The 21843-nt window shown below is 37.6% G+C and overlaps 1 protein-coding gene across 10 annotated transcripts in view; it reads left to right on the top strand.

The window, feature by feature from the left end:
* The first annotated feature begins 330 nt into the window (after window positions 1-330).
* The window catches only part of LOC127174826 (collagen alpha-1(XIII) chain-like), a 63158-nt gene continuing 41645 nt past the window's right edge, over window positions 331-21843 (top strand). For 3 of the 10 annotated variants that reach the window (XM_051125439.1, XM_051125440.1, XM_051125432.1), the window contains exons 1-12: window positions 333-758; window positions 3516-3551; window positions 5014-5040; window positions 7069-7119; window positions 10059-10094; window positions 10482-10508; window positions 10799-10825; window positions 14018-14044; window positions 14173-14199; window positions 14299-14325; window positions 17916-17978; window positions 21670-21762. In XM_051125439.1, the coding sequence (XP_050981396.1) occupies window positions 627-758; window positions 3516-3551; window positions 5014-5040; window positions 7069-7119; window positions 10059-10094; window positions 10482-10508; window positions 10799-10825; window positions 14018-14044; window positions 14173-14199; window positions 14299-14325; window positions 17916-17978; window positions 21670-21762 (573 nt within the window). In that variant the 5' untranslated portion in view covers window positions 333-626. Of the gene's footprint in view, window positions 759-3515; window positions 3552-5013; window positions 5041-7068; window positions 7120-10058; window positions 10095-10481; window positions 10509-10798; window positions 10826-14017; window positions 14045-14172; window positions 14200-14298; window positions 14326-15311; window positions 15372-17274; window positions 17317-17915; window positions 17979-21669; window positions 21763-21843 lie in introns of all 10 variants that reach the window. The other 7 variants (XM_051125435.1, XM_051125434.1, XM_051125433.1 and 4 more) reach the window with 7 other exon arrangements.

Genomic DNA, 21843 nt, shown 5'->3' with positions numbered 1-21843 from the left:
TCATAAAAAGTGATGATAAAGACATTTATAATGTTACAAAAGATTTCTATTTTAGATAAATGCTGTTCTTCCAAACTTTCTATTCATTAAGGAAACCTGAAAAAAATCACAATATTAGAATAATTTAAGTAAAAATTTAGCTTTAAAATCAAAGGAATAAATTACATTTTAAAATATATTCAAATAGAAAACTGTTATTTTAAATAGTAAAAATATGTACAATTTTTGCTGTTTTTGCTGTACTTTGGATCAAATAAATGCAGGCCTGGTGAGCAAAAGAGATTTCTTTAAACACATCTTACTGTGCAAAAACTTTTGACTGGTAGTTTATATGTTTGTTTGTGTTTCAGTGTGAATGTCAGTTTAGTTAATGTAATTCATTTCAATGACAATTTGAAAGCCATTAAATAAATGAAACATGTCATTATATTAAAAAAGATTTTCTAGGGTCCAAAGATAATTCTGTTGTGAAAGCATTTGATGGTGTTTGCATTTGTGGAATGCTTCTTTGGAGTGTTTTCCTGCTGTTACCTTTAAGCCTTGCCACAATGAAATTTTAATGCTGGATCACAGTTCTCATTAAAACTGATTCACTGTTCAATATCGAAATCAGTTGTAAAAGCAGAATGAATTTTATTGTGGCTTGGCAGGGTGTTGTGTTCTTCTCAATCAGTATTGTTGACTGGTTCTTTCTTTATTCCCTACCCACATTTCTCTCGCCCCTTTTTCAGGGTCCACCTGGACGAGCAGGCTTTCCGGTAACTGTCTCATAACGTGTCCTGTTGTCTGTCTATATGTCTGTTTTGGTTTTCATGCACTGTGTCTTTCTTTAGTAGTGTCTTTAAGAAGCTGTATCTACACAATTCAACCAGAAACCTGAATTCAATAAAATATTGAATTATGTATTTTGCAGTATGTCATATATACAGCTTCTTTATTTGGACACACTGAGACCTCCTTTTAACCAAAGGACTGAGTATATACAACCAATTTATGTACAGTAGCATATGTAGCTTATTTTCTTCAAAATTTGTTTTTATCTGAACAATATTCAGTGGAGTCCAAACGCCTAAAGTATATGATTACATTAAAAATTGATTTAGGGGTTTAATTAAATAAATGTATGGCGTTGAAGCTCAAGATGCTCTTAAGATCATTCTCAAATCACTCCAAAGAACATGACCATCAGGTTTCAGCTTATAGTTATGCTTGTAATGTGAATATAATGGAAAAAAATATCAAATGAGGAACGACTCCAGACTTTTGGACCCCACTGAACATTCCCCTAAACCAGATAAGCTAAGCTAGGCTTAATGTAACGAGTCTTTTAGCTAGGCTCAGAGGACGAGTGTCTATTTCCTTCAAGTTAGCACATTGTATTTTATCCTTGATTGTATTCTCTCAGGCCCTTTGGTGTCTGTCTGGATCCACTCGTCTGAATTTCTCCTCTAATTCTAATATTACTGACCAAAACTCAAACACATCTGTCTTTCATCATGGCATGCTAGAAGAATCCCATCTAATGTGAACTCTAGTCCTACCTGCCAATTATAACCAACAAACCCCCATCATTTATGACAGCTATTCTTGTGAAACCTTGCCATAAAATATTTTTTGCGTACTTTTTGTTTAAATTGTTGACAGGTCTGGCCAAAAGTGTGGATGTGATCCTTGCCAAAGCTTTTGATTGATTGCATCGTCAGGAAATGAAATGAAATTTTGTATTTTCTTAGTACGGAAGGCAGGGGAGGGTGGCAAGCCTGTTACACGAAATGTGTCCATTAGATTAGTCTTTCAAAAAATATTGATATTGGCTTTCACGCTCCGTCGAACTATTAAGGGATGCTTGTGGTTTGTATATTTAAGCTTTACTGCACATTCACATGTATGTATGACTATTTAACACCTCTGATTTGTAGTTAAGTACTTTTCGGCTCATTTGGAGAAGTCTGGACTTTGTAGTGTACTTCATCAAGCTACTAAGCTACATACTTCCTACAACAGAAAGATGAGTGTATGGCTTATACTGTGTATTTTAATTAATTTGAGAATAACAATGCTATTAAATTGTTTAAAAAAGTAATGCGTATAATCTTAAATATCAACATAATTCGTAAACAGTATGCAGTATAAGCCATATTCTGGCACCTAATTAATACCATAAAGCAGTATTAAGCTGATCTCAAATCAGCACCTTGGACAGAGCCAAGAGAATTCAGTCAAGTGACTTTCCTCTTGGGACATTCAGCAGCAGGCAGTGAATTAACTCTGAAGGTCAAACTGAATGAACACTTCTAATACGGGAAGCTTTATCTTAATAGCTTTAGAGCTTAGTAAAACAACTACGCAACCGAAAAGCTACAGTTCATTGTTTTAGCAAATGTTTTGTTGACTTCTGATGAGTTATGGAGGCTTAGCAAACCTTCTCCCGCCCCCCTTTTCCATTACGTGTTACTCGAGTGAGTCGTCAGCATGCTGTCAACGCTCCCAGACCTTCTGATACACTGACCTGCAGCGTTAGGAATGCAAATAAAAACAGCTGTAGGAATGGACGGCCTTGCATAATAAGTCACTTCAACGTTGCAAGAGTTTATAGCCGTTTTAAATAGTGTAAAATGTGTGGAAATGCATCGGTCCGGGGCTGTAAATAGTGAATGCTTATGACTGTTTATTATATCAAGATCTCAGGTTTCTACACATATTCCCATATGTTCCGGGGATTTTCGGCTTAATTGAAATAAGTGGTCGGAGTTTTAAGTAGGGATAGGAAAGCTATGATTATGATAGAATGGGGTTTATAGTTAATAAAGTTCACCCAAACATGAAAATTCTGCTTGTTAATGCCAGCGTTCATTATACCTTTATGACTTTTCCATCATTATTAAAGCATGAAGGCTTCAGTTTCTGTGCATTATAATTGCATGGAAAGGAGCATGAAAAAATCCAGATTTTTCCTATTGTTTTTAATGGAAGAAAGGGAGTCGTGGGTTTAAAGTGACATATGGGTGAATAATAATGACAGGATTCATATTCTTTGTTGAACAATTCCTTTAAATGCTTCCAGTAGGAAACAAACTGTCATGCTTCCACACTGCTGTCTTTTTCAGTCACTTCATCATCTGTCATATGGTCAGCTAGCAAACATCATCTCATGCAAGAACCGTGATTTTGGGCCTAATACAAAATGCTCTGCATTAACCCCGTGCTTTCATTTGTATCATGTAATCACTGGTGACGCTTGCTGTCTGACCACTACATTCATTTTCAAATTCTCGAGCAGCTGACTCGTTTTTTCAAGCCAAGATTTGGCATGTCTGCATCATCACCTTTCAATTTAACATTAAGTTAGCATCACTTTGATCAGCTTAACTTTACTAACTCTTCATAGCCATGTGAACATGCGCTGTATGTCATTTAGTCACTAGAGGTAGTGGCAATAACTCTAGACTGTAGAGGTTAAATCTGTCAGATTTATTGTTCCTGATTTTCCTTGTTGACTTTGCATTGACCACTAGGGAGACAAAGGATCAATGGGCATTCCTGGAAGAATGGTGAGTGATTTGATAATATGCACTAAGCCCAACTAGCTAGGCTGTGGTATATAGTGTTGAATAATTGGTCATCAATGCTCAGTGACATGCCATTGACATCATATTAATTCCAAAGGTCACATTGATAATATAAGGTCAGACTGAACTAAAAAAAAGTAATGTTTGCTTTAATTACCAGAGTATGTTATACAGATTCCAGTATCTGTGGTTAATATCACTTCCTAATTCATTTTGACTTTGTTTTGTGAATGTAAGCATTCACAAGCTTTCATATGAATGTCTTCCAAAAGTTTAATGTAGCGCTTCGGCTTTTCAGCACAACTATATGATATAAACCAAAAACTATAGCTTATTTGTTTAGCCAGAAAATAGTTCCCACTTTATCACCACCAATGATAGTTAACAAAATGTCTGACTGTGAAGTCTGAAATATTTCACAGCCCCCCATCACATCTGAACAAGGCCTGAAGACCAGAGTTCTTTCTGGCTGCATTTGATTGAGTCTCCTTATTACTCAATTTATCTTGGCTACTCAGTCATGTGAAAATGCTTCACTTGTTGAACTTTAAATAGAAAATAGACCTCAAAGAAGCACTTTTGCTTATCAGTTACACTGTACATGCTGAGAAGATAAAATGTGCAGCCAAACCTCAAGGAGATCTTGGAAGAAACGTTTTGGATATATATCCACAGTGAGACAATACGTACATATTTGAAATGAGAGTAACAGATTGGAAAACCACAGACAGTTGTGAGCTCTGTTTTACCTCCTCATTCATAAGATTTGTGCATTTGGAATTGGCCATTTTTCAGATTAGCGCAATGCATGATATGTCACGATCGGCCAAAATCCACATAGTCATATAGATGCCCCCCTGGAGCGTAGCAGCTACTCTTCATTAAACATTTTGAGCAAGAAACCGATAAAACTGCATTGTCCTCAAAGGAGACATTCCAAACTCTTGACCCTTGTGTGGTTGCATACACTCTAAGCTCACCCTAATGCTTTCTCTTGAAAAACAATCCCTACCTAAAAGCAGGTTTCAGCTCAAACTGTGAGCCCCAAGCAGAGCTTTCCATATTTCACCCAGTGTAAAGCTACATTGTGCTCCGTTAGATTCTCACAGGAAGCGTTTTTTTCACCCTTCATGGCTTATCCTTCCCCCCTCCAACCTCCTCCACTGACCAGTCTGTCTGTGAGAAAAGTTAGCAGCCCCCTCATCTACTATCCATTACTCCCCACAGGCCAGCATTGTAACACTCCAGTGCTTCCGTTCCCCAGTAGCCTCCACCCCTCAACAACCCAAAATGCACCAGTACATCAGTGTGTCCCATTCTCCCGAACGCTCCGTCTCAGGCTGCTGCATGCCCGTGTCCTCTCAGAACCTCGCTAACCCTGGTTCCTCTCTCTGTCTCTCTCCTTCTCACTGTGCATGTGACTGTGTCTGCTGTGACTGACCAGGGCTTAAAGGGAAACCTGGGGGAGAAGGTAAGTGCAGGAAGTCGGCCTGCATGTGCAGAATTGAGACCCTCTCTCTCTCACTGTGGGTGGCTGTGTTGATGTGGGTGGGGAGGGGACAACCTGAACCTATCACACCAAGTGCACAGGTATCGTGATTTATATCAGGAAGGCTTCAGGCTTTATTTTGAAAGGCCTTGGGGGTCACATTCAAAAGACGTTTCCCACAATGCTTGGATTACCTGTGTTTATTCTTGGAGCGCTCTGAAGTTTTAAGACTCCCCACTCTAGACAAAGAGATGTTTGGAATGGAGCAGCTTACGAAACCCTACCACTTCACGACACGTCCAAAACTATCTAAAAGTTGTGTAGTCACTGGATGTGTCCTCGAGTACGAGTGAGCTGGATTTAGTGCATTGAGCTTCAGTTCCTGTTGTGGCAAATGTGGTTTGAGCCATTCTTAAACCAGTCCCTTTGGCAGCTGCGTTCAATGTTTGTACAAGCCAGCAGTTCTGCGGCCTCCCTTCATCAAGCCGGAATGATATGTAATGTCTGAGGCCGAACGAGCAATGTGAGGAGAAACATGTTCCTCATCCTTCACCATCACAGAAAAGTAGTGAAACTTCTGGATGGTTACCCTCACTTGCCAGCAAAATACTGGGGCTTGAAAGAACTTGGAAAGGAATTAAATAGCGATGTGACCACCAAGTCGACAAGTAGTGAAGCAGACAATATACGACCTTGGAAAGACCCACCAGATTCTCGTCCAGAATAATCAGTGGGCTTCCCTCGTTGTGTTTCAGGGGTTGACTTTGTATCCCCTCTTTTTAAGTGCGGCTGTGTTTTACCTTCCAGCAAGGGCAAGTCTTGACCCAGCAAATTTTGGGTGAAGAACTTCTCTTCATTAGATATCAAAACAAACCCCTTAAAGATGAATGAGCACGCCATCCCTGAAACTGGCAGCCTTAGCGCTTCAGTCCTCAAGCAAATAAATTCCGTTGAATCATAATTGGTCACGTTGGAAGGCTCAAGCTGAATTGGTGATTGATTGGTTGAACTTTGCAAGAACTGCAGAACTCGAGACAAGGTCTTCTTTACACAGGAGGGATTACTCGCTGAGCGAAATGAAATCTGCGAAGATCGTATCATTCATTAGTAAGTCCAATTCTTAAATATCAGCGGAATTTGCTCCTGCCTTGGCTGATTGTATTTGGACTCTTTGTCCTGTACCCATTCCTAGCTGCCAAATGCTTGTAATGCAAGCCTGTTCAAAGGGATATCTCTAGATCTTCGTTTGTCCTGTTGCACAGATCTCTGCAAGAGATTCTGTGGGTAACCATAGACCTCGGGGGCAAAGCTTTTCCTTCTCCACAACCTGAAAATCAGTTTAGTACTCTACCCCTTTCACGCTCCAGTAACATTTGTGGCTGACTAAAACAAATACATCTCTATCCAGTGATAAAGTGGGCATCAAACCAGAAAAAATTAAAAATTGCCCACAATTTGATGGATGGCTGGGTCATCAAAGGTGTCTTCCTGATAGGGTTTCACATGAGAGAGCTAATTAGGGAAAGTGCTGGAAACCCGAGAGCTTTCCTGTCTGACCACAGAGCGTTGCGGGATTGCGCTTGGATGTTTGGTGCAGCGCTGCGGACAGGCCGACACCGTGCAAATCACCTAGTTTGCGCCAGATAACCAGCCCGCCGGGCCGTTTGCTGTTTGCTCAGCGGTGCTCTCTGACCCTCTCAACTCGCTGTCAAGACGTAAACTACGACCCTGAAACGAGAACCAGGGTCTGCTGACATTTTACTTACAGACCAAAATACAGTGTTCACCTCTGAGCCACATGCAAGTGCTCTCCGTGAGGCGGCTTAGCAAAAGAGTTATGTTAAACAGATGTTACAGGGTGTTTTGGAAAAGGTTTTTCAGTTCTGCGGATACAATATATTCACTTATACGTTTGGCTTTGTGTACTAGGTGTAGTTAGTGGATATCATTCTGTCTCCTTTCTGTCAGTTTCTCTCCTCACTGTCTTTCTACCTCTCTATCTGTCCGTAGGGAGCGCCAGGAGAGCCAGGTCTGTCTATCATTGGCCCACGAGGACCTCCTGTAAGTGTTTGCTCTGTCACTGCTAAAACTCTTCATCATCTCTTCCTAATGTCAGATCTCCAGAGTAGATACAGGTCATAGTGCAGATTTTAGCAGCCAGGGGTTCTTGGCAGAGGTTTCTTCTATTGTTTTTCTTCCGCACTTAACTTAAAGACCACCCCAAAGTGAGCTCGATGAATATGTGGTGTAGGGTAGATAAGCAGGATCAGCATCATCCAGCACACTACTGTGTGTGGAGCAAATCCAATAAATCTCTGCTAATCAAGACCAAATCTCTAATGTGCACGAACAGGACGGGAATCCTACAGCAGCTTGTATGGAAGCACTTACACTTCATCAGAGTATTTCAGGCCTGCGACTCCCACGTAATGACGCCCATTTGGAATCTCATCTTCATTAGCAAGAAGGAATGAAAACATCCCAGCCCTTGTCATTATAATCCAGACATTAGATGTGCAGATTGCGCAGTATCTGTTAATGAGTGGTCAGCCATCAGGCGAAATGGGGCTTGTCCCCAACCTGGCACTCTTTCCCTTTCCACGCATTCCACTCAGTAAGACAAAAGCGCAATGTTACGCCATAAGAAGTGCAATTTCCTTGCTGATTATGCCGTGCGTAACCTGTGGTTATCCCAACACGCTCTTATGGGAGGGCCTATTCAGACCAGACATCTGTTTTTCTCCTTGCTGATTATACACTTCTTTATACCTCTGACCCATCACCTCTAATAAGGCGTCAGGATGGACATCAGGCATAGAGAACTGGTGACAGGGAGAGGTTTCATTGCAGCGCTGCCTCAGAGGGGATGTCTTCAGCAGGTGAGCTGAGAGCATAGGCTTTGTCCTCACCTCCAAAAGGGTCACAGAGGTTGATTTGAGGCAGAAGCGTGGAGAGGCCAGCGGAAATGACTGCAGGTAGACCTGATGGGGCGGTAACAGTTTCTTTCTCACACATAAGTGGGGCAGTTAGAGGGGGTCATTAGATGATGTATTGAGTTGTCATTAGATCTAAAGTTACTGTCCTGGACAATCAGGTGGGGGACATGGTTTCTTAAAACTGAAAGTACAACAAAATAAATACAAGCTATTCTGGAATGTAGGTAACATTCTAACTTTGACAGGTCCAGAGTTAATTCCGTTGCCGAATCATTTTTGTCATAAGTTTCGTCCGAAATATTTTTTAACTGACAAAAATGAGACAATAGCGAAACAAAAACTACATTTAAACTGTATCATAGCCTATTGATCTATCCAACAGGACATAAGCTAGCATACATTTGCTGCACGTCTCATAGAATGTTTAGAAATGTCAGTAGGAGAAGAGCAGATGGAGAAATACTCACAAAATGATGTTAAATTGTCAGTTTTAACAAGTATTCATGTAAACACACTCCGTTACGTCTTAGGTGAATGTAAAGAGTTGGGAGAATATTGGACGTGTATCAGTTCATTGTATCCGTTTATCTGGTTTTAAAGGGACAGGAGCCTAATTTAGTTGCTATTGTCTGTGGCATTGATGTTGATCAAGCAACAAAAGAAAGACAGAAAATCACTCACTTTAGTAGCCCTAATTAAGAAGTTATTATAAAAAGTGCATAATTAGCCTATATATCTATTGGTATTTCTTTATGAGAAGTGGTTTCATTTAATTTTAATATATAGACATGTTGCGTGTCACAGCAGTTAAATCTAAATAAAACCTTAATATCAAACCTGTTCAATAAGTTTGGTAATTTTATAGAAATGCTTAATAAATGCATTACACTGTAACTAAACCCTTTCAATTTTAGCTGACTAAAGCTACTGTACATTTAGTTGACTAAAATCTTATGATATTTACACAAGTAAAACTAGACTAAACAATCCAGATGAATAAAATATGACTAAAACTAAACAGCATTTTAGTCAAAAGACTGTAACTAAGACTAAATCAAAATTTGCTGTCAAAATTAACACTGGACACAAGTCTTAAAAAATATGTTTTGCCCTTGTTTGGATTCGTAAGCATTCCTGGAAACCCCTGTCATTTGTTGTATTTGTCAAGTTTTGTTCAAGGTACACTGCGGAAAAATTGCGGCTGTCCTGAAAACAGCTGAAATATGATATTTAATATGGGTTTAATTTTGATATTAGACTGCAGTCAGGAAATTGATGTTGTATCACTCCTGAAGAATGTTATTTTTTGTGGCCATAGTGGATTTTTGGTTTAGAGGAGTTCTTTTCATTAGACTTGAGTTGTTTTATTGAATTGTTTTCTGTTACTTTTTGTTACACTTTCGTGTCAACAAAATGAACCTTGTCAGTTCTGTTTGGGGTGATTCTGTGGGGGCACATGCTGCTATTTCCATTACTCCAGACCTTTAGGTTCCCAAGGCAGAGAAACTCAACCAATAACTACCTGAGACCCAGACACACAATCCCCTTCATTAGCTCCGTTCACCTCTTCCTTGTAATTTTCTCTCAGGTCGCTCCAACGCAGTCCTTTTTTTTTGCCAGGCATATTGAATGACTTCCTCTTTTCCCAAGGGCTACAAAAGTTTTTTTCAGGGAAGCAAACTTGGTATTGTTCACAGGAGAATGTAGCACTAATTATTACTGACATTTACTTATTTAATTTGTTAGCCTTGTCTCATTGGCTGCCGCATACTGAATAAGGACAACTCTTTAATGTTTTTCAGTTTGTTCTTTCCAGTGTTGAATTTCAGCCGGTGTCCCACAGTTTTTAGAGCTTTATTTGTCTTTGTCTCCTCATCCCACACAAAGTGCTTCCTACAGAGCAGGAAGGCTCCTGTCCTTCAACCTCAATTACGACACAACTGAGTTTGGAGGAACAATACCACGTCTCTCAACACAGACCTCCTTTCATCGAGTTCACATAATCCGCATGTTTTTTCGTATAGAAAATAACTCCTCTTCTTTTTTCTCTCTGTCTTCCCTCAGGGACAACCCGGTACTAGAGGATTTCCAGGCTTTCCGGTAAGTAACTTTTGTCTGAGGCCAATTGGACAAACTTGTGTAGAGTTTTTAAAAGCCATCAATTAGCCACTGCTTCTTTGGCCCCTTATTGAATGGATGCACGTAGAAATGACTTAAGGAAGTGAGAATAAACGTACAGTAGACTTGTAAAGCTGTCATCTGTGGGCATTCTGCATGCATGACTGCAATGCATAGACACACTGAGTGTTAACATATAGTGTTTGTAGTGAGTCTTTTGTGCTTCACTTCTGCTTTGGTCTGACCTCAAGGAAATAGCTTTTTTCCATAAACATTGTCATATTAGTTAGCTAGTCTAGACAGGAGAATTGGAGCTGTTTTGTGCCATCAAAGTGTCGCCAATTTGCTTTCCTCCCACTTTTTTTCCAGGGCCCCATCGGCTTGGACGGGAAACCCGTGAGTTTTGCTTCATTCCTTACAAATATTTGAGTAATCACACTCGCACAGGTTCGGACCCTCCGAACCCGTGTACCAAATTATTTGGCAGTAATTGATAATTGACGGTCATTTTGGCAATGAAGAGGATAATTATGGTAATAATAATTATGCTAATTATTGTAATAAATTCACTATTGTCGCCGTCATGACAGAATATAAAATCAATAACAAAAAGTGATTTGTGCTACCTAAAAGATTAAAGAGAATGAGTATTTTTCCTCTGCCAAACATTTTTTTCAACATTTCAGGGACAGAATGGGCCTAAAGGTGATATGGTAAGCATTTATATTATTGTTTTAACTTGTTTTAGCATTGTTAACTGGCTTTAGAGGTGCAGTGCAAAAACTATTTCCTATGAATGTGATCTTAAGAAAACACATTTTTAACCTTGGCTGGAGTGTTAAAATGCAAATCTAAATACTTTTAGTTGAAAAGGACACACATAATGAGATCTTTCATGCTTGCTTTCACTAATGAAATAGCTTTGGAATAAAAACCATCTGTCATAAAAAGAAAAAAGTAAAAAATCATAAAGAGAAATTTGTCAGTGTCTATAAAACTCACCAGTTGAGCCATTTGTATTCAAGATGGCTTGTTACAGTGATGTTTATCTAGGCTGTAAGCATGGCCATATAAATTCACAAGAACAACACTCTTGTAGTTTGATTTATGGGAAGAGTGACTAAACGGTAATGTGTGTGTGTGTGAAAAGAAGAGGGCCACTTACCCGTTTCATTCAGTGAGGTTTGTCAAAAGTGACTTTAAGTCAATATCTGTATGACTTTAGCCGCCTGTGGTATTAAAACAAGGACATTGAATTGGCTCTGTCCTCTTAAACTGCAATTTGAAAAATGTAGTCCACAGCTTTCTTTAATGTGATGAAAGACAATGGGCAGAGATATTATGCTTCCAGGCTGTGTGCTTTAAACCGTTCCTTGTGAAATATAGTACAACCTCTGTGTTCTTTCTTTTATAGCATCGTGAGAAACGGCAAGCGTAGAAACTATAAAAGAGAAGCACTTTTTGGAAATGACACCTTTATAAGACAGCATCAGAGCTGAACAGCCCCTGCTGAGCTTTTGAACATGCCACATTGAGCTATTAAAGTAATACATAGCTTACCCAAACACAACCTAAGCTGGATTTTTCATCTTTTATTGACAAGTTTCATCTCACATTCTTCATGCTCCACATTTGCTTTTGTTCGTATATGTGGTAGTATTACAGAAATTGATTTGTTAGTGTTTCTGGATGAATATTATGGCTCCTCTGAAAGCATTTCATCAATCTAACTGTCAGCTCTAAGGCTGTGGATTACGTGTTTTTAAGAGAGCATGATGTATTGCATGACATTGTTTTATTAAAGGGAACCCCGGGTATTAAGACTTGTATGGCTTAATATAACATAAATGATGTCTCTTAGTATGCGTATATAGTAGAAAACCCATGAAAGATTTGCTTTATTTAAAAAATCCACATCTTTTTCTACATATTTTGGACTATTGGCAGCGTTGCCAAATTTGCAAAAAATTGGGCTACTTTAACACTGTTTAAGTGAGCCCCATTAACGTCATATTTAGCGCCTGGAATGGGAATTTACCAGGGGAAACTTGACAAAAAACATATTTTTACCCCCGGAATGTGATTTTTTTTTAACGGGGCCCCCCTCGAAACGTGATTGGGCTAGTTTTGAGAAGCAATTTGGCGGGTTTGTTTGTGAAAACCTGGCAATCCTGACTATGGGTGGTGTCATTATTTTAATGATATGAAATGGTTGGACTTGGTGAGCTACTGGCGCTACCTGTTGCTGTTTTTACCGCAACACATCTCATTTCACTTGATATTTGGGGGCATTTAGACTCCTTTTGGGGGAAAATCGATGGTACGGCATTTGGTTTAAGCTTTCACTTATATCCATTGCCACCTGTTAGCTCTCAGTAGCTGTGGTCAACATACCAGAATTTTATTTTCCGAATAGTATTGTGGTAAAAATAGCAACAGTAGTGTCAGTGCCTCATTAAATGCAACCATTTCACGTCATCAGAATAATGATGCGCCCCATAGTCCAAAATGTGTATAAAATAACGTAACGTAATGTCATGAGTTTTCAACTACATATTTACAGGGCTTACTTTCATCTTTAGGAACACTTGTGCTAATCAATAATCTAAATCAATTATCAATAATTCTAATCAATAATTAAAAAATCTGATAAAAAAATTTAATGGCATTTTTGTAACTTTATTAAAATTGTCATCTTTTATGTCACTTTTTTTTTTTAATTATATTTTTTAAGCTTTTTAAAATTTCTAATAAAAAAAGAATAAAAACAAGCAGAATAAGAATAAATTAGCAATCAAATGAAATCAGTATTAACAAAATTAATTTGTAGGCTACTACAGAGGTGGCACAGAAGAATACAAAAGTGGCTTGTAAGTGTATTTTCATATGTTTAATGATGCTCAGAGGCGTGAGTGCAATCAAATTTATAAACTCATGTTGAGATTAATGTTTTAAATATTAAATTTTAAATACAGAAATATTAAATGATTTCAATAACTGAAAAGATGCTTTAAAAATGAAACTAAAACTGCCAGTAGGAGGGGGAAGTTACTGATTAAAATACTGAATCATTCATTCATTTGATTCGTTCAAACAGCTGATTCATTCAGGAATAAAGCAAGTGACTCTCTTTATGAATGTGAAATTGAATCATTGATTCACTAGATTTGTTTAAAAACGCACATTCATTCATAAATTAAACACTGCTGTGTTTGTATAGAGATGCGCAGCGGCTCAGTTGTGACTTGTTTCAGGCTATTTTTGATGACGAAATAGAACAAAATCAGGCAATAGTGTTATAGTGAGACAATGTAAGTCACTTAATATTAACTTCTTTTTTATTTAACTGTTGTAATAAATCAATATATCATTTACAAGCTCCTTAAACTCACTCATCTTAGTTCATCGCAATCTCACAAAGTTCCATTATAATCAACAAAGCTCTCTACACTGCACAATGAATCTCTTATTTACACTCTCTCTACACTTTTTTTATGAAGGGATTTGTCAGATATGTCTGTGATACATTACTCAGTGTTGCAAAAACACATAAAAACATTGACGCTCCCCTTAGTGCAAACACAAATATGCTAATTGGGTCACTCACTAAATGTTTTTTCATAGTTGCACGCAGTAGTTTTCAGTCACAAATGCGACTGGAATGATCGCACTGTAGAGCCCTGATTTAATTAAGAGACATCATTTCTGTTATATATTAACCCATACAGGTCTTAACACCCCGGGTTCCATTTAAAAGCATCCACTGATGCTCTCCATACAAGCACATAAATTAATTTATAAGGAATTTCTGTGCTTGTTATGGCTGAGAGGTCTTGTAAACAGGAAAAGTTAATCATGGACAATCCAGTAACACTTCCATATTGTTATTCTGATTATTTTCCCAGGGTCCTCGTGGTCCTAAAGGAATACCAGTAAGCATTTGCTTTACTATATTATTATACAGTCATTATTTCAGAGGGTTTTTCACAGGGCAGTGGAATGTTATGCATGAATTATGTTTTGGATGGATTTTAAGTGTTTTGTTCAAATCTTTTTTTAGGGTGAACCTGGTCCAAAAGGAGAGAAGGTAAAATCATGCATTAAAATAGCAGCTAAATTTATCGTAATTTGTGAAATGGCTTCAGAGAACTGTGTGTGATAGATTTTTGTATTTTGTTTTTTCTAGGGTGTATGTGGTGACTACACTCACAGGGTGAGTGAATGTTTTATTGAGCTTATTGAATTGATATTGTGATATCATAAACACTGTTCATTTATTTTTTTTAAATAAGCTAACAAATATGATTCAAAGGTGCTGAGGGCTGGAAAACCCCAAACATATGTTTTCATTCCAGTTTACGTGATATTCTTCTATATGTCAAAGTGATTTGTCATGTTTACCCTTAAAAAGACATTTACACTGTGTTTTGCGGTTAAATTAGAGACATTAAAATAAGAGAGAAAAGGCAAATATACTGACAGCTTGGATGTTGTTTCAGATAGGTAGCACATGAGCACATGCCAAGGCAGGGCCTCAAAGTTGATCAGCTCCCTCTGGGGGAAATCACGGTTTCATGTAAACAAGGCAATTTTACCAACAGCCTGCTGAATTGGATTTGATAAGACTCTCTGTTAAAGACGGCCAAGTTTCTTATGTGGTGGATAGGGGTTTTGGTAACAGCCCCGGCCTATTTAAAAGTAATTTTAGCCTTTTGAAGCTATTTTATCAATTATGTAATCTCAAAAAACAGCACGCAATATAAAAGCAGAAAAATAGCTTTGGCAGTAGATGTTTTTTTACTGAATCTGTGTTTGGCTTGAAAAAGAAAGAATAGTAATAGCAGCAGGACACAAGTTGATGTTCTTGTTTTTAAGTATTTAGTCACTATGTATAAATAAGTGAATGAAGTATATCATACAGCTATATCACATCAAAACAGAGCTGTTTTTCATGCATGTCGGCCAGGCCACATGGGAGGCAGTAGGCTATTTAGAAAGCTGCACATAAGGGTGGTGTTTTTGGGTGGTTGTGTACTATAGGTTCTCTGCAGTTAGGGTTAAACCCTAAGGTCACTTCGCCAGACTGAAAGGATACACCCTGCAGTGGTGGAACAAAAATGGGAATTATCACTTGAGTGTGTCTGTGTGTTTATGTATCCGTATCCATGTCCGTGTGTTTGTATGTTGGGCCATTTTAAGCAGGGGCTCCAAATGAAAACGCTGGCAGCTTTGCGCTCCAGTCAGGCTCTAATGTTGAAGGTTTGTGGGCTGTTCGCTGTCCCTCATCCCTAATGTCGTGATATGTGTGTTACAGTCCTGCTGCAAAGAGAGACTTAGCTGAAAACTGTGCTCTAGTTTATCCGCGTGCACTGTTGGAGGTGCAGAAAGGTGCCTGTTATTACAACTGATTGAGAACACTGGGGGAATTTATAATCACACATCTTAACATGCAGCTGTTCTCCTGCTTTTTCCTTGGCCTTCTCAGGGAACTTTTATGGTTGTGGTATATCATTTTAAGGTACACTATGCAACTGTAACTTTATACAGCATCAAAAATGCATCCAAATGTTAAATGCATAAATACCAGGTGTCTTTCGTATTTTGATTGGCCTTCTTATGCATAAAGTAGCTTAACATAGTGTAACTTTCTGGTAAAAATGGTGAAAAACTTTCTGCAGGGAGATAAGAACTCTTGAAAGCACTTGCCTTCTTGATTTACTTGTATTTTCCTCTTATGCTAAAATTCAGCGAGCCAGTTTAGATTTTCTTTATTTGGACTGTGCATTTATCAATTACTTTTTGCTTAATATTGCTTTTGTTTATGTATTTAAATCTTGTATTTGAATTATTGAATGTTACTGTATTTTAATACACTTCTGTTCAAGAGTTTGGGGTCAGTAAGATTTTGTTTTGATGTATTAAAATGATCAAAAGTGATACTAAAGACATTTACAGTTGAGGTCAAAAGTTTACATCCCACTTTCAGAATATGCAAAATGTTCATTATTTTACCAAAATAACAGGGATCATACAAAATGCATGTTATTTCTTATTTAGTACTGACCTGAATAAGATATTTTAAGACTTCAGGTCCCACAAATTCTTTGGTTTTCCAGCATTTTGGGTATTTGAACCCTTTCCAACAATGACTGTATGATTTTGAGATCCATCTTTTTACACTGAGGACAACTGAGGGACTATTACAGAAGGTTCAAACGCTCACTGATGCTCTAGAAGGAAAAACAATGCATTAAGATCCAGGGGGTGAAAACTTTTGGAATTTGAAGATCAGGGTAAATTTAATTTATTTTGTCTTCTGGGAAACATGTAACTATCTTCTATAGCCTTTGAAGGGCAGTACTAAATGACAAAAAAAAATTATATTTAGGCAAACTAAGAAAAAAAGCACACATCTCTATTCTGTTCAAAAGTTTTCACCCCCCCAGCTTTGAATGCATTGTTTTTCCTTCTGAAGTATCAGTGAGTGTTTGAACCTTCTGTAATAGTTGCATACGAGTCCCTCAATTGCCCTCAGTGTGAAATGATGGATCTCAAAATCATATAAAGATTCCAGAAAATAAATGTTTCCACAAAAAGTTTAACTGTTTTCAACATTAATAATGATAAGAAATGTTTCTCGAGCAACAAATTAACATATTAGAATGATTTCTAAGGGATGTGACACCGAAGACTGGAGTAATAATGCTGAAAATCCAGCTATGCATCACAGAAATAAATTTCATTTTAAAATATAGGCCTATTGCAATAGACAACTGTTATTTTAAATTGCAATAATATTTCATAATATTACTGTAAGAGACTAAAAAATCTTGCATCTTGCCAACCTCAAAACTTTGAATGGTAGCATATTTGTCATGCACAGTGCGGTCCAAAAATCTGAAATTTCTTCCATTTAAACCTGGAAATAAACAAAATGTATTAGAGTTTTGAAAAATGAAAACCAACATTTGATTGAATTAGAAAGAATGCAAAATTGCAGCATTTTCAGTAGTCTTTAATTCTTGTAAATGCATTTTTATGTGTAATAGAGGTATGAAATACAGGCAACTCCCAAGAAGGCAAGTAACTTCAATTACTAGTGGTGTATCTATGGGTCAATAACTCTTCAATCTGTACTTTGCAATGCTGCTGATCTCAACAGAAACGTCGTATTGTCAACGCCTGTGCTGGAGGACAGGCCACAGTAAGTCTGTTGCGAAACTCTCTTTGTGGCAAGACTGAATCCAGCCTGATCTACACAGCATTGCTGCAGAGTCACAGTTGCCATCTCAGTGGAAATGAAGATAGAAACATTATCACTGACAATGATAATGTTTGACATGTAAATTATCAGAATTAATTCAGTGACACTGGATAGACTTTACACAAAGTGGATTAGGAAGTCAATACAGTTTATATTTTATTTACATATTACTGAACAGGAATCTTTTACAAATTTTATATGTTAATTTGACGATTAGTCAAACTGTTTAATAATTAATCACAGTAAATGAATGCATTAACCTGCAGAACCCCATTCTGATGGACCCGTGACTCTGTTCAGTGATGCTGAATCCTTTTGGCTCTCTCTTTCCCTTCTTCTACTTCATCTCTCTCTTTCTCTATGCCCTTGCCTTGCTTTTTCCTCACTGTTCACTCTCTTTTTCACTTGTTTTTCTGTTTTTTCCCACCTTCCCCTCCTCTCCTCTTTCTGGCCCGTTTCCTTCCTTTGGCCTCCTGGTGAACTTGTTGGCCTGGTGGGTTTGTGCACCGTGGCCCACCTGTGCTTTGTGACCTCAGCAGATGTTGCCCATCACCGTCCGCAACATGCCCTCAATAAGCCCTCTAATCCTAAAGCGCCTCAAGGTACATCTCTCTCTGCCACCCTCGCACCCCTTCCCTACGGATGCCAACCTTCGTCCACCCACTGCCAGCCGGGCCTGTTAGCGACCTCCCTCGTGAGGTTAAACATCTAGCCAGTAGTTTCATTGTCATGGTATGACATAGTCGACTTATTTCCTAAAATAATGTCCAATTCATAAACTTTATAGACGTATAAACGCTACCCCACAGGAAGAGCTTCTGTCAGGCTCTCTTTGGCTTTTCAGACATTGTCCATCTGTTTTAACTGGACATTAGCTCAATAAAAGTCAGTAATACGTAATGGATTGTCCTTATACTGTATGTCTAGTCCTATTATAATGTTTTAGGGATCGTTCAGGTATTTTTAAGCTGCCTTGTACCATAAATCTTTCTTTTTCAGAGCTAATATTGAATTTTAGATGTGAGAAAGAGTTTAAACACCCCATGGAATCACAATTTTAGTTTTTAGGGTAATGCTTTAAAATAAGGTGTCTTTATTAACAGTAGTTAATGTATTAACTAACATGAATTAACAATGAACAGTACATTTATTACACTGTGTATTAATCTTTGTTAATGTTAGTTATTAAAAATACAGTTGTGTGTTCATGTTAGTTCACAGTGCATTAACTAATGTTAACAAATACAACTTGTGATTTTAATAATGCATTAGTAAAAGTTAACATTAACCAAGATTAATAAATGCTGTAGAAGTATTATTTCTTAGTTCATGTTAACTAATGTAGTTAACTAATGAACCTGATTGTAAAGTGTTACTGTTTTTAGCTCATGTCTGTTAACTTTGAGGCAAAATTAACAAGTAGCATTTACAAAACAGTACAATTTGTTAACATTAGTTAATGCATTAGGTATCATGAACAATAAACTTTTCATTTTCATAGCATTCTATAATATAAGTTAGCTATTATTCATGCATTAGTCAATGCATGCATGTTGATATTATATTAACAGGTCACTATTTGAATGTGTCCTGGTTACAGTGTAATTACACAAAAATGTACTGAGTAATAATAATTAACAATTGTAGATCTAGGGTTTGGTTTATTGTTTCTTGTAATTATGCATAATTTACTGTTATTACTTATAATGCATTTGACCTGTTACCAGGGAAATTAAAGAAAGTGATGTTAGTTTATACAACAAGCTAAAAATGTATTCATGTGACCCTGGACCACAAAACCAGTCTTAAGTAGCACAAGTGTATTTGTAGCAATAGACAATAATATGTTGTATGGGTCAGATTTATTGTTTTTTCTTTTATGCCAAAAATCATTAGGATATTAAATAAAGATCATGTTCTATGAAGATATTTTGTAAGTTTCCTACAATAAATATATCAAAACATATTTTTAGATTAGTAATATGCATTGCTAAAAACTTGATTTGGACAACTTTAAAGGCGATTTTCTCAGTATTTTGATTTTTTTGCACCCTCAGATTCCAGATTTTTAAATACTTGTATCTCGGCCAAATATTCTCCTATCTTAACAAAGCATACAGTCAATAGAAAGCGTAATTATTCAGCTTTCAGATGATATATAAATCTCAAATTCAAAAAATGAACGCATATGACTGGTTTTGTGCTCCAGGGTCACATATGCATAACTTATCAATATTAATTAACACTGTATTTTTTATATAATTTCAGATGTTGCATTAACTAATATTAACATATAGAAGCTTGTTTAAAGTGATACTAGTTACCTTTCAGCACAAATACACATTTATTTTTTTACTTTTTTTGTCCAATCAGATGCTTTCTAAATGAAAACTATATTACATTCGTTAAGCCATTTCATGGGGTGTTTATAAGCACACAATGTACATTTATATTCTTTGTCAGCTTACAATGACTCAACAAATCTCTTAAGAACAGTGAGCAAGACTCCTGCCCTCTTAGCAAAACAAAACACAAGTGATTTCTGATTCTATAACCTGCACAGTCGAAAGATAATAAAAGAATGAGAAAGCTCATTTAGCAGCAAAGTGAGTCTTTCTTAAAGCGAGATGTCAGCCGGCCTCTCTGCCTTTACTGCCCGCTCGGAGAAGTGCCCCTGGCACAGGTTGACCACGGTTGGCACCCGTTCTCCATCTTCTTTCTACAGGTGTGAAGTCTTTGTGCACCGATTTAGAGTACCATGTTTGGAGGCAATGGCACAGACTGTCGAAGACCACAGTGTTAGGGAAATAACTTAGCAGCTGATTGGCTGGATCTTTAGGTTGGGTCGGGTCTGTGCATTGGATGGAGATCATGGAATGTCTCCATTTAATAGATCTACATCTGGCCTCATAAATCAAATCTAGACAAGTCCTGTCAAGAAATAAATGGATAAAATATGGATCTGAATCTGATGGATGTGTTCCGGAATTCTCTAAGCTTCAGGCTGCTACTGAACAGAGACAGCATTAAAGAAAAGCTTTTTTTTGTCACGGTATCTACGCTATTTGTGGTTAATCAATCCTGTACACGGTTGCCAGCATGTAGGAGGTCTTAATTTTCTCTCTATAGTAGCAGACTTGCTGTTAATGGAAGGAAAATTATTCTGACTTACACCGAGTTCTTGGAGTGCAGACTAAGCCTATTAATGTTGAAAACAGACTTGTAATTACACAGCAGAAATCTTAAATAATCAGTTCTCCTTATAGTCTTTTTCTTAGGGGTAGCAGGATATTGTTTAGTCCGGTCTTATTTCCTATTTTCACATCCTTCTCGCCGTGTAAATACCGGACACTTTCCTGTAGTTGATTTTGTTTAGTCTTCTTCTGTGTCGAAGGTCTCCTCTTACTAAGAAGTACCCGAAGCCAGGCCATGTAGAGCAGTGATTTTCAACTGTCAGTAGAATTTCGGACACCAGAGCTGTTCCTAATGGAAATATTTAAATGGAACTGCTTAGAATAGCAAAATAAATGTATTATTATTCACCATTAAAAAGGAAAAAATCTAATCACACAGTATATTTTGTTATGTCAAAGGCTGGACGTCTAATCAAACTCGCCTCCAAAAAACATGAGCTAGACTACATGGAATTTGCGTTCACTTACAAATGAGGATAAATATGGTTTGTGCCAACCACAGTGTGTTTTGTTGTTGTTGGCTCCCAAGAGAACAAAACCATTGAAATTCAGTTTTGTACAACAAACAATTTTGGGTCACCATTTGATGTCCAATTCTAAATTGAGTCTTGAAACAAAACCAGTAGAGAACTGCTAAGAAGAAGATCTGTGAGGCCCCAAGCAATATTAGTGGGCTTGCAATGTTAAAGCCAATAGCTAATGGTCATTGGACCCCTGAGGGGTTTTTAAAAGCATTAAGTGTAAATTTGTAGTAAAGCGTAAAGATGTTTCACTTTTTTTCCAAACATGGTACTCCATAAACTAGATTAACCACATCAGTCATTTCATCCTCACTCTTGACTTTCAACTCATCCTTCAGGCTTGGGTTCCTCTCAGCTTCAAATCCACTGTTTAATCAGTGAATTATTGTGAATATTTGAATTATTTTTATATGTAAAGGATTCTTAGTAGATATCCAATCAACAAATTGTTTATTTGGATAACTGATTATTGTGAATTACTGGATTTGAATCGGAGTGGACCCTGCCTCTGATGTTATGAATTGTACCTTATATCCAAATGACTTCTTTATCTCAGATGCTAACTTCCTGTCTCTCAGCAGGGCGAGCCCGGAGCGCAAGGACCACCGGGACCTCCTGGCCCCCCAGGGCCTCCAGGGACTCCTGGCCTAACTGGTGCAAGTGGGCCCCCGGTAAGTCGCAGAAAATCATGTGCATCAGGAAATATTTTTAAATGTTAATCAAATACATTACCGGTCAAAAGTTTTTGAACA

Source organism: Labeo rohita, chromosome 13 (genome assembly GCF_022985175.1).
Source record: "Labeo rohita strain BAU-BD-2019 chromosome 13, IGBB_LRoh.1.0, whole genome shotgun sequence".
In the NCBI taxonomy this organism is placed as follows: Eukaryota; Metazoa; Chordata; class Actinopteri; order Cypriniformes; family Cyprinidae; genus Labeo; species Labeo rohita.
This window is presented reverse-complemented; position numbering and strand designations above follow the sequence as displayed.